This window comes from Euprymna scolopes, chromosome 3, assembly GCF_053919585.1.
Source record: "Euprymna scolopes isolate OS-2025 chromosome 3, ASM5391958v1, whole genome shotgun sequence".
Classification (NCBI taxonomy): Eukaryota; Metazoa; Mollusca; class Cephalopoda; order Sepiida; family Sepiolidae; genus Euprymna; species Euprymna scolopes.
This window is the reverse complement of record NC_136484.1, coordinates 128,206,473-128,219,915: the sequence shown is the minus strand read 5'-3', so window position 1 is coordinate 128,219,915 and position 13,443 is coordinate 128,206,473. Positions and strand designations below refer to the sequence as shown.

Below are 13,443 nucleotides of genomic sequence, written 5' to 3'. Positions count from 1 at the left end.
ACGAGGGTGAATTTACAGATCCACCTTCCTTTTGTCGGGGGGACCAAAAATGTTATTGTAAATTGGACTTAGAGAAAGAGGAGGTCACCAAGGTGTTACTACAATGACCACAACAAGTGTAGTAAATTGTAGTAAAGAAAACTCAATAAGATTATTGTGGCTTGACTCCAGTGGGATAACGAACAGAATACTAAAAGGTCAATGTAACTTTGACAGGCAAAAAAAAAACAAAAAAAAAAAACAAGGGCTACAAGACTTCAATGAACGTGAGTTTAAAAAAAATAATGCTTATGAGGAGTGAGCTTATGATAGAAACCAACTAGAACTGATCGATAGGCTAGTTGTCAAATTAATCGAATAAATCAAAATACATCTGCTTATACTGAACACAAAATATTGATTGGTCCGCAAAACAAATCATTAGCATAATCGGACATGGCTCACTTTGTTGTGCTGGATGTCTGACAACAACTGCTGAAAAGTTGGTAGTGTTTCAACTAGTACGGTCGGCTATTATCACCAGAGGCAGTGAGAAATTCATTGTTTGTATCAGCTTTACTGCAGAAAGGACATTAGGTTTATATTGGGTTGTCATTTACAAGGATGACGAAAAGTCGTCAAAACAATAGCACAAATTTCTTTGTCTAACGTTGATGCTTGGGGCAGAACTTGTACATTGATCACAGCCGTTTTTCTTTGTCATACTTCATTCAAATAATTGTTAGGATTTTCTCTTTACAAATAGATAAATTAATTTTTTTAAACCCCAGTATATCTATAAAAGTGAAATTGTGTGTGTGTGTACATTTCTCTACCAAATTACTGTCAATTTTCAGTCAACAGACTTGAGATTTGACATAAGGGGTACTGGGATTTGGGAAAATCTCAATCGAGTTTTCGGACAGAAATTTAGCTGTCAAGGGATCAAAGTTCCAACGATTTGACCTTTGAAAACTCTACCAAACTCCTCCGCCAATTTTGGGTCTAAACACTTAAAATTTTAGATGTAGGTTACTTGGACACTGATCAAACTTTTTAACGTGATTTGAGCCCAAAACAAATGTTAAGGGGTCAAAATTGGGGCCAAAGTTAAAGATTTGACCTCTGCGGTTTCTACCAAATTACTCAGCCAATTTTTGGTCTAAACATTTGAAATTTTACATAAAGTGTATTCAGACATAGGGCAAGCTTTTTAATCGGGTTTTGGCCAAAAATTTGACTGCCAAGGAGTCAAAATTCAAAAGATTTGACCTTTGCAGGATCTAGCAAACTATTCAGCAAATTTTGGATCTAAACATTTGAAATTTTACAGAAAGTATTCAGACATGCAGCAAGCTTTTTAATCAGGTTTTGGGCAAAAATTTGGCTGCCAAGAGGTCAAAGTTTAAAGAGTTGACCTTTGCAGACTACCAAACTCCTCTGCCAATTTGAGGTCTAAAAACTTGAAATTTTAAATTTAAATGTTACCTGGACACGAGTCAAAATATATATATATACACACACATATGCACATAAAGTTATGAACAGTACATAGGGCCCGATCAAAGCCATGCTGAACTGCTAGTATATAATAGGAGAAAACTTTGCAAATAAAGAAAAGATTAACAAAATTTTTTCAAATTCGATAGTGTAGAAATATAGATATAGAAATATATATCTTTAGAACAAAAACCCTATCCAAATTTAAAAGGCTCAATATCAGTGATACAGCTTAACATAAGTACAAAACATTAAAATATTGTAGAATTGAATTTACAATATTTTATTCAAAACAAGCGGGGAGGGGGGGAGTGTGAAAGGTTCCTTATTCCATGAAGTTTCAAAGATAGGCTCTTCTCCTCAGAGGAAAAAAACTTTAGCAAAAGGTGAATATAGATAAATATCTATTTTTGCTGGTTAGCTCAATTTTTTTGAAAGAAAATAAAAGTTTATACGAAAAATGGAAAAGAATACTCAGCAGTATCCAATAATTTGGGTTACAAATATCACGTGATATTGGATCCTGCCGAGTATTCAATGTGAACCTTAATGTTCAGAGAGTGGGGGTCATACACACATCCCGAGTGCAACAGATAATTTGTGAGAAATGATAACGTAGCCAGAAGAGAAAACCAAGGAGAAGACCACGACATTGGGATAATTGATGAGTGGAGGAGGGGGAGGCTAACACGGTCATCACTGTTACTACACATTGAGCTGACTACTTAGAACGTGTCAACACGAAACTCAGATGTTTTCTGTCAATAAGACAATTACAGACAATCACTTGGGATTGGAGGGATTCCCCATCTAACATTACAAAGAGCTTATTAGTTTGGTTTATTTAGGATGTATCGACCATCTATGGATTATTTAATGCCAACCAAAATTGGTCAAATTCTGAGAAGACATTGCTCTTGCATACATTGCTCCATTCTTGGAAAACAATGCTCTGCTGTTGGAAAACATTACTTTTAGAAATTTTACCATTATTACTCTAGAACAGGAAAAAGGAGCACCCCAACAAGTGACATCTCAGGATACATTAATCTTAGAAAAAAAAAAAAAAAAAAATCACTCGTAGGATTTTTCATAAAAATGGGAACATTATTTTTTGTTTTTAAATTACTCCTAGGCATTAGTAATCTTCTTTGTCCATTAATACCAATGTCAATTAACTAAAGGAAGTACTTTTTATCAGGAGGCTCTGATGGTTTGTGCACATCCTTCGTCATCTACTAACGGACCTGATTCACAAGGCAATAGATGACGCAAGAAGAGTGGTTCGCAATGGTCAAAGCTGACTTGGAAGCTATGCCCAGCTCTCTCATCTTCAACGTATAACAATGGAATGGTGAGGAGTCAGCAGTAGACAGATCTGAATGGACTTGCCTTGATTTGTGATCCAGCAAATTCACTTGGAGCTGGTTCAACCCACCCCGGTTGAATGTGGTCACAAGTATAGAACATTAATGACTCTCAGCCACTAAATTCTAGTATCTATTTTGGAAGAAAAAAAAAGGAAAAAATATGATTTGATTTTTTGAAGAATCTGAATAATATGGTTGAGTAAGCACTTAGACATGATGTGACGAATGAACCAATTAGATTGCACTTCTCTGATCTCCAAAGCAAAAACTTGAATGGCAGAATCACTCAGTCACCAGGATCTCATCCTAAAGTATTATAAGTTTCCACCCACAGCTTTCAGGTGGCCACATTTTTTATTCCTTTTAATGGGATTGCAGTTGGTGGCAAATTCGTAGTCCACAGGCAGGGTGGAAACAACCTATTAATGTCGCATAATGTTACAAAAAAAAAAAAGAAAAAAAAACAATTCTACTTTCAATTTTATAAAAAAAAGAAAATTTGGTACTTATACAGTTTAATAAGACATTAAAAAATGAAAATATAAAAAAAGTTTGAATTGTACATATCCGTTATGGAACGAAGTTCTGAAAAAAAAATTCACTTAATTTCATCAAGTATTTTTTTTTTTACAGCGAAAAAACAATTTGTTATGATACCGAGCAAAAGGTTCGATTTTTAGGAAAAAAAAGCTAGTATTAAAGATGAGGGAGTGTTGGCGCTTTAACTGCAGTTATCTCCTCGTAACGTGTTCCATAAATTCCATAATGGCTGACTTCAATGTGCTCTCATAAAAAAGTGTTTTTCCGCTGTAAAAAAAAAAAAAAAACAAAAAAAAAAACTACTCAATCAAATTAAGTGAAATTTTTTTCAGAGATCTGATCTTCAGTCCAAAACGGATACGTACAATATAACTTTTTTTTCGATATTTTCATTTTTTAATGTCTTGATTAAACTGTACAAGTACCAAAAAGTTAAATATGAATGCAAGAGGAAGCAGCAGATGAAAACAGTAAAAGAAAATATTACCTGATTTTTCCCAGAAATCTAAGGGTGTGATGCATGGCATTAATATTTTCTGGGCACCAATTCCATCCATTTCCTCATCGATAAGGCGGATGAGTTTCTCGAGAGACCTCATACCCAATGGAAGAATATGATAATGGCCAGGATGACATTGTTGGATAATCTCATTGTATAACATCAACTGAACAAGAGAAAAAGAAAGAAAAAAAAAAAACTAATAAAAATATTTCACGTTCCATTAAACACTACAAAAAAAAAAAAACTCTTACATACATTTTATTCATAAAAATCAGACATTAACATAACAGGGTTCATACAAATTTTCAATATCCATTTTCAAAAACTTTTCAAGGCCTTTTATAATATAAATCTCACCTGTCTGTTTAATGTATATGTGTACGCATGTATGTTTATATGTCTGCCTAAAACTTTCGACAGAGGCGACAGATTTTCATGAGATTAGTATCGTTTTAAAGTTCAAGTTTTCAAAACACATTTGATATATAAAAAGATATAAAAATAAGTTAATAACTGACAAGAGGAAAAGTCATTTTCATTTACATACAAAACAATATGCTTGGTGACAATCATATTTACATCCCCTGACACACATATATTTGGCCAACCAAGCGCGATTAAATTTTATTTTCCCCATTGTAGATTGGTCTATGATGTGTTCATTTTACTTTTAAATTTTGAATTTCTGGTATTGTGAATACAAGAGTAACGTCTCTTTGTCATGAAACTACTCAATGTTATATGGAAAACATCAGATAGTTTTGTGATAAAGGGACGTAACTCTTGTATCTACAATAATACCATGTAAGTTCAGAACAATCTTTCAGTTCTATTTTCAATATTTAAAAAAACAGTTTAATTCTATTTTTATTAAAACTTAAAAACTTTAATAGTATTTATTTCGATTTTATTTTTAATATTGCAATCCAAATTTTGCTGGACATAAAGAATACGATTTTCAAGGCCTTTTCAGGACATTTTCAAGGATTTTTCAAAGTAATAATAGAAATAAGGCTTTTTCAAAGCAAAAGTCAAAATTCAAGGAATTTTAAAGCTTGTGAACCATGTACAATTATGCACGTCCCAAATAACAATCTTTCTCCATTTCTTCTGAATACTAATCCAGTAGAATAACACTAAATCAGCACCAACAGTAAAAAAGATAAAAGATAAATATAATATCTTATTACTAAAGCCGAATTAATCGATGTTTGGTGAGCATAATGCATCGCTTTTTTTCCTATATATTTTAAATCACATAAAATATATGTTAAAATATTCTGCGGTATTGGGATTGATTTGGCTGTTTTATAGCATATCAACCCTTTTCAGGTTATTTAATGCCGAATTTGGTCATTTTGGCAAAAGTTTTTACTTTTTAAATTCTTTATATCTTCAAATATTTATTCATGGTGTTTGGTTTGGTTGTTTTGTAGAGGAAAATTGCTTTTAGCTTTGCAGAACATGATTGGGTTTTGTAAAGGGAAAAGAAAAGACAATAGCATCAATGTTTGGGGCATTTTAGCAGATATCTTCAGACAGCCTGACCTGATAACTTATAATTATGTTTAAAAAAAACCCCAAAAAAACAAAACAAAAAAAAAAACCATTCTGACTGTTCTAATTAACCTTAATTTGCAAAAATCACCAAGTCATCCATCACTTACTTGTCCACCACCATTCTTCTCTTATTTATACACTTTCTATTATTCTGACTTCTATCTCCCTCTCTATGTTTATTACAAGAATATTAAAACTAACTATAAAACAAAAGATTCGAATAATTCTTCATGAACAATAAGAAATATCACCACATGTATTAAGACTATTTAACCCTTAGTTGGTATGTGTGAACTTTGGGATTTTTATCTAATTTTCTAAAAAAATTTAACTGGCTTTGAAAACATCCCACCCACTGCTTCATTCTAATATATCTGGTTAGATTGTTTAATCTAACCAGAGCTCAATGAGTGACCCAGTGGGTTATATTTTTAAGGAGTAAATTATAGATTTAAATAATTGGTGGCTGTAAATGTGTCACATAGAATACCAAGGGAGAAAAAAACCCTAGTGATTATCCAAAAGAAGCCAGCAGAATAAGGAATAAAGAGAAAAACAGTGTGAAAAAAAAAAATAAATAAAAAATGAAATAAATAAAAAATATAAAAATAGAAGACATCGGTTTAATTTTTCTGTTTTATCCCTCTCCCTTGGATCAGCTGCGATATGTAGCTAATCTAGAAGTTGACCTGGATTCAGTTATAGACTGTGCTATGAAAATAACTTGTTTCGTTTAACCTGGTAAGACTCAGCTTGTGTCTTTCAATCGTAAGCATGTTACATCTATGTTCATGATACCAGTCTATTCTGGTGTTGCTTCTTGTCCATCTCGCTCAGATCAGTTAAAATGTGCAGCTAATCTAGAAGTTGACCTATGTTCAGTTATGGATTATGATCTGAAATAGCTTGTTTTGTTATAACCCAGCTTGTGTATTTCAATCGTAGGTGTGCCCCTTTTCTACTTGAGATTTTCATGGATGGTTCTGTTCTTGAGGAGAAAGCGACTGAAACTTCTTGGTCTTTCTTTCTCATCAAATCTCCTTCACTTGCATGCAAAATTCTTCAATTTCCTACTGAAGAAATTTGTGCCAGTGCCAGTAGATCTTACATGATGAGCCATACTCATAGAAAACTGCTTCCAGCTGCCAAATAAACCTTACCAAACTGTTATAACTGTGCAGGCTCGTAATAAACAAATAAACACAGTAGTATAGTTAACAAAAACTGTATTATGTCTGATTCTGTGGGCCTAACTACCACAAATCGTTGCCATGGCATTTAAATATAACAATATTTATTGTCTTTGGGTAAATTCATTTATTCCTGAAATGGATAGATCAGCTTATCTCATAAAACCTGGTGCAAAAATATCCTTGAATTTTTTTAAATTTTTTTTTTTTACACAATAACAAGTTTCCTGAAGATAAAATTAGTACTTACTATCGTTACAAAGAATCTTATCATCACAGGTCTGGTTGAAACAGATCACAATGTATGTCCCAGGACTGTTCATTGTAATTGCAGATTGGTAGCTAGTTCTTGCCTTATTATATGGTCACTTTGAGTTTTCCATACAAACCATACCAGGTATTCCCAAAGAACTAATTTGGTTTAACGTTGCTTAACTTCAGTAATCTTAGGGGAAGTTGTGTCAACCCTATTATAACTGATGAGTTACTTTGAAAAGCATTAAAATGAGGATTCTTCGGACTACTTTTTATCATGTCTTTTTAGCACAGCTAATTCATTGCAAATTAATGCATATCAAACTACAGTCACAAAGGATCATTTAAAATGTGTATTATGTATTCAGACATAAAGAAAATAATATATAAAACAATTTCCCCTGATCTCTGTCTGTGCCTAAATCTAAATGCAAATTCCATGAACAAAGTTTCTTTCCTAGAACTGCCCATTTGTGGAACTCTGTACTGTGGGGCCTGCTTTCCAGCTGAATACACAGCAGGATCATCTTCAAGTTTAATACAAACAAGTTCTTATTGAGGCATCCCCTTAATCAAATTCTACACAATTTCCACCATTAACGATCATTATGCTATTGTCTCCCTAACCACCTTACATTCATTAACAATTACCCTTGAGTGGCGTTCAGCCCTTGATAAGTTGTGACTCCCTTTAAAAAAAAAGAGAACTCAATCAGATTTATATCTAAATAACATTACTTCAAAATTGTTGCAAAAATATTATTTACTTTTGAAAAAAAATTTTTAAGTATACATGTAGATAAATTTTATTCACTCTAACCTCAATAACCCTTATCCCTGAGTGGCTTCCGGGCCTTGATAAGTGGTGATTACTGTGTAAAAAAAACAAAAAAACTGCAAAAGTGCTCATACATGCCATCTTGATTAACAACATTACCTTAATTCACTTAATTTAATGAACAAATGATGATTAAATTATCAAATTATAGATTAATTTGGTAAACATTATTTTAAAAGATTGAGATAAAAGAACCTACTTACAAAATTATGGTAACATTCACAACAAATACAATAATTACGTTTCTGAATTTTTCAGATAACGATTGATTTTTCACATTATTTGGATTCTTTGAACTACTGTTCTCATCTTGAGTGTCATTTTGGGATTTGAAATTCTGTGCAGATTGTGGAGTTTCAGGTCTACTTTCGGCAGTTATATAACTTGCTTCCTTTATTTTGTCCTTCAGTTTTCACATTCCAGAAACAATGTTTGAAAAAAAAAAAAAAAAGGGAAGAATTGCTGTTTTCTGTGTCAGAATTTGTTCCATCTAAGACTTATTGGCAAGTTTTTGACTTTGAAGTAGTACTTTTTTTTTTTAGCTCTTTATATTAAGTGGCTTCATGCCTTATCTGGAGCGATTTCCATAAAAAAAAAAAAAAAAGAAGATTCTTAAGTTTGACAAAATACACCTGAAGAAAGTCAGAGGTTATATTGATCGAAACGTAAAAATAACACTCGAGATGAGAACAGTAGTCTTAAGAATCCAAATAATACGAATAACCAATCCTCATTTAAAAAATTCATAATCGTAAACGGTATCTGCTTGTTATCAAAATGCAACAAGATTCTACAAGTTTATGACTTGGAATACTTATGCTAAAAATTGGATTATTTAGAAAATCAAAAGCTGTTTTGTTATCATGGTGGGGTTATTGTAAAGAATCGCTGCAAACAAGACAAGAAAATATGTACAAGTAACTCCTCCCTCATAAAAAGAGTAACTTAATACTTGCATTTTTAGTAATGCAAACAAGGTTATAAAAATAACTTTGTTTTGTTACTAAAAATACAAGTTTTATTTACACACTAGTTCTGCGTACGGTCAGTATACGCATACTGAACAGCAATTTGGTTTGGTTGTTTTGTTTTACGGCATATCAACCCTTCTGGGTTATTTAATACTGAATCTGGTAAAAGTTTTATGCTCCAGGTTTTTATATCTTCAAATATTTATGCATGGTGTTTGGTTTGGTTGTTTTGTAAAGGAAAATTGTTCATGTTTTTTGGCTTTGCAGAACATGATTGAGTTTTACAAAGAAAAAGAAAAAAAAAAAACAAACAAAACCAATAGCCATCAATGTTTGGTGCGTTTTTAGATATCTTCAGACAGCCTGATCTGTTAACACGAGAAAAAGTGAATGAAATCATTGTACCTATTTACAATGCCTCCCTACGGGACAGAGTTAGACACCAGGGTCGTTTTTTTAACATGGAGAAAAGGTACAAAAATAAAAAATTGTCTCAGTCATGAAGGACTGCTCCTCCACTGAAAGAGAACAAGAAATGGAAGTGCAGCATCTGAAGAACAGATACTACACTTTCATTTTGGCTAAAAGGCAAAAAAAAAAAAAAACAACCACTAATATCTATGACTAAAGATATGTTACATGAAAATACTTATTTTAAAATCCCCGGCTTAATGCTCACAGGAAGTTGGAACAGATACACTGAGAGCACCGCCAGGGCCGCTGCAAGGAAGGTGGGCTCTCTTTCTACCATGCTAGAAAGTTACTTATGCCTGAAAGTATTCTGTACCTTTACAAGGCTATCCTTCGTCCATGTATAGAGTATTGTTGTCACATTTGGGCTGGTGCAACTTCTACTAATCTCTCGATCCTGGACAGGGTTCAAAAGAGAGTCGCCACCTGTTAAGTCCTGAACTGTCATCTAAGCTTCAACCTCTGTCCCATCAATGAAATGTTGCATCCGTCTTCTTGTTCTCCAAGTATTTTAATGGTGGATGCTCTGACAGACTACAAGCCCTAGTACCCCCTTGATGTAAATACACCCCCAAAAGCAGCAAAATCACACCCCTACACAGTCGAGATCTCTATATGTAAGAAAACCTTCTACTCTAATAGTTTCTTCCCCAGAACGGGTTCCTCCTTCCCCATGCAAAAGTTCAAATGTAATGTGAACAGACATCTTGCTGCTCATCTCCCTACATAGTATCCCTGCAACTTATGTCCCTGATAGTAGCCCTCTACATCAAAGTGGCACTGTGCCTTGCTTGGGTTGAAAATGGAATTTAAAAAAAAAAATCATTCTAACCATGCTCCTATCACATCAAAAAACCTACTGTTGATTTTATATGCTTGGCCTTACAGCTTGTGCACTAAAAATGGCTTGAATTAAAGTTTAAAATGAAAAAGTCAAGTATCATGGTGCAATTGTGCTTTAAACAAAAACATTCATCTGGAATGCGCCCCTGTCATATCAAAGAATCTACTGTTATTTTAGGTCAGGCCTTTTGGCTTGGGTGGTAATAAAACTTCTCAAATGTGCTTGTGATGTTTCACAAGCACATTTGAGAAGTTTTATTACTGCTCAAGCTAAAAGGCCTGACCTAAGGCCTGTGTAAGGTATTAACTTTGGTCAAAATCGCCTGTTCATTCTTTCATTTCGATTGTCGATACTTACCAAAGACATTCCAATACACAACCTATCTAAAAACACTTCCAGGCACATAAAGTATCTTCGTGTGAAATTTCATAAAAATTGGACCAGCTATTTTCGAGTCTATACCGAACAAACTCACCACACACACAGTTTCTTTTATATAATAGTAGAGGTATTCATACAAGAATTTAATAAGGATTGTTCAGTCAATTGTGACGGTCATCTGTATTTAAAGGTCTTTGTTATGTTGTAAATTTATGATAAAGACGGTCACCCATGAGTGGAAATATGAAATATCTGGCAAATAAATATAAGGAATTAGATTTTAATTCCTAGTTACACTGACAAGGAAAGAATTTGGTTTTAAAAAAATTTAGTACTTATTCAGATTGGCACTGAATGGTGACAAATAAAAGTAAAGAAAATACAGAAATATCTGTATGTACGCACGCCATGAAACGAAGATGAAATATTCCAAAAACCACATAATTTGATCAATTTTTTTTTTTTTTTTTTTTGAAGCAAATCAAATTTTAGGTAAAAGTGCGCTAGGTGACCAGTGACCAGACCACCAGAAAACAGTTTAGCGGACGTTGTCGAGAGTGCCCCCCCCCCGCTTCTAAATTCCACAATTTTCATTTTTTTCCTGTTAATATCATCGATTACAGACTTAAGTTTCAGATTATATATAAAAAAAAAAGAAAAAAAAAAAGATATTCATTACTTTTCACGTGGGGGTTCAGTTTTCAATTATAACGTTGTACGAAATTGAACACGAGGGGGAAAAAATGGCAACTCTCTCTGATGTGACCGGAAAGTAGGGGTTAGAACGGAGGGGTTAAATAATACCCCCTCCCTCACACACACACTCTCTCTCGTCTATGCATGTATCCATCTCATCTATGTATCTATCTATTCATCGTGGTCACAAATTTCGTGTTCAATTTAGTACAACGACTGAACTCACACGTGAAAAGTTATGAAATTTTTTTTTTTTTATAATCTGAAACTTAAGTCTGTAATCGATGATAGTAACAGGAAAAATGTTAATAAAAAAAAAATGAAAATTGTGGAATTTAGAGGGGGAGCACTCTCGATAACGTCCGCCCTTTGTTTTAAGAATTTGGGATTAATTTGTTAAGTTAAAGTGCCGAATAGTTACAAAACACCCTCCCTTACTTATATTAAATAATAGGTTTCTAAATAATTAACAGAATACATTTGACAACAAATACCCAACTTCCTGAAGCTGGTCAACCAGCTCACTTTTTACCCAAATTTTATGACTAAGCGAGGCATAGTGTTTTCGTCGGCCAGGATTAAATTCGATGAAATAAAAAAGGGGAGGACAACTCAACTCGAAGTTGAGAGGTCCAAAAAAAAAAAAAAAAAAAAAAAAATAAGCCTTATGTTCAATGAAGTTTAATAGTAAAATCGCTACAAATCGTAAATTTGGATTTTCTCAGTTTTAAATAAAACTACTTGATCTATTTACGTAATTTTTGGAATATGACATCTTTATTCTGTAATGAGTACGTACATCATACAGCTTTTTTTTGTATTTTCTTTATTTTTAACTACTGCCATACGTGCCAATCTGTATAAGCACCCCAAAATACATATGGCCACCTCATTGAAAACGGGAGTGAATCTATAAAAACAACTTTGTAACCAAACATAAATTAAGTAGAAATAAGAAATAATGTCGAAATCCATTTCCACGCTAAATAATTTAAGTGACTAAAATAGGAATTAACTCGACCGTATCCACAGATTGCTTGGAGCAACAACTAACTCAAACTCACCTTATGACTTTTACAGGACAAAGAAGTCTCCGCCGGTTGGATCTTGCCAAAATTTTGGAACATTTTGCTAATGTATTTCCTTCTCGGCTTATAAATGTGAGATAAACTCTGTTCGCCATCGCTACCAGCAATCGGATTGTTGGCGGCGTCATTTTGCGTGCAGTAAGAATGTTTCCTTGTTTTTAGGATCGAAGATGAAATGGAACAACACGTGCAAGGATAACACGAGGAGAAGATGCCACCGCCGGACAATGGAAAGTTCGATAGAGGCCAAACATTTTGGTTTTTAAAGGCCCGGATACACGATATAGTAAACCAACGGTTCATATAGATCTTTAAATACTTAGAAAGTAACAAAAGAACAGTGTTATATTAAAAATGAAAGGTTTCACTATAGCAGGTTTGAACAAGTTGATGATAGCAACCTCGCCGCCGTGAGTAATCGAAAAATCGCTTAGTCACGTCTAACATAATTCAACTGTGCTGATGCAGTGCTGCTGCTGCGACTTTTTTTTTCTTTTTTTTCTGTTTCTTTCACCAAATCTATTTAAATGGAAATATTGATATCCTTTCCATTTTCAAACTGAATGATTATTTACATTTGTAAAACGAATGGCGATCACGCATATTAACCTACTCGACCGTGGGCTACATAAAGAGAAGGCCGTTCTACTATTCACGTAACCTGCTGACATCACAGAATAAAGTTATTGTCTATTTCAATTTTCAAAGAAATTATCGAGATATTCATAAAATTGATCCCAAAGTGACGGTATTTTCTTTTCAGATAGATAAAGGGTTATTTTATTTTTGGACACGTGCAATAAGAAGAGAGTTTTTTTTTTTTGTTTTTTTTTCCGGAAAAATACTGTAGTGAAGTTTTATATTTTTAAAGTGTATTTATTAATTTAAAAATGCATCCGTTTTAAAATATTTTTAATGAGATTTTTTTACAATTTTTTTTTTTTTGATAATACAGCTGACACTATCTATTTCCTATGAAGTGCCATGATGTAGACACCAAGCAATGACTTAGATAAGTTAATATGCATGATTGCCAAATACAGTCACTTTTAGACCTGTTTTAAAAATCCCTCGGCAATTTCTTTGAGAATTGAAATAGAAAATAGCTATCCTCGTAATAGTCGTCTATTGCCTAACCGCAACTAACATTGTACTTTATTCTGTGACGTCATCAAGTAACGTGATTTTAGTGAAACTGCCTTTTATTTATGTAGACCACGATCAAGTAGGTTAATATGCATGATCGCCAAATAATAAA

General features: G+C 33.3%; 1 protein-coding gene across 1 annotated transcript in view; it reads right to left on the bottom strand.

The window, feature by feature from the left end:
• The window catches only part of LOC145258928 (putative proline--tRNA ligase, mitochondrial), a 62,407-nt gene extending 49,764 nt beyond the window's left edge, over nt 1-12,643 (bottom strand). Inside the window, exons 1-2 of the mRNA XM_080116651.1 lie at nt 12,162-12,643; nt 3,877-4,054 (exon numbers count right to left, since the gene is read on the bottom strand). Coding sequence (XP_079972777.1) covers nt 3,877-4,054; nt 12,162-12,488 — 505 coding nt within the window. The 5' untranslated portion in view covers nt 12,489-12,643. The remainder of the gene's footprint in view (nt 1-3,876; nt 4,055-12,161) is intronic.
• Between the last annotated feature and the right edge of the window lie 800 nt (nt 12,644-13,443).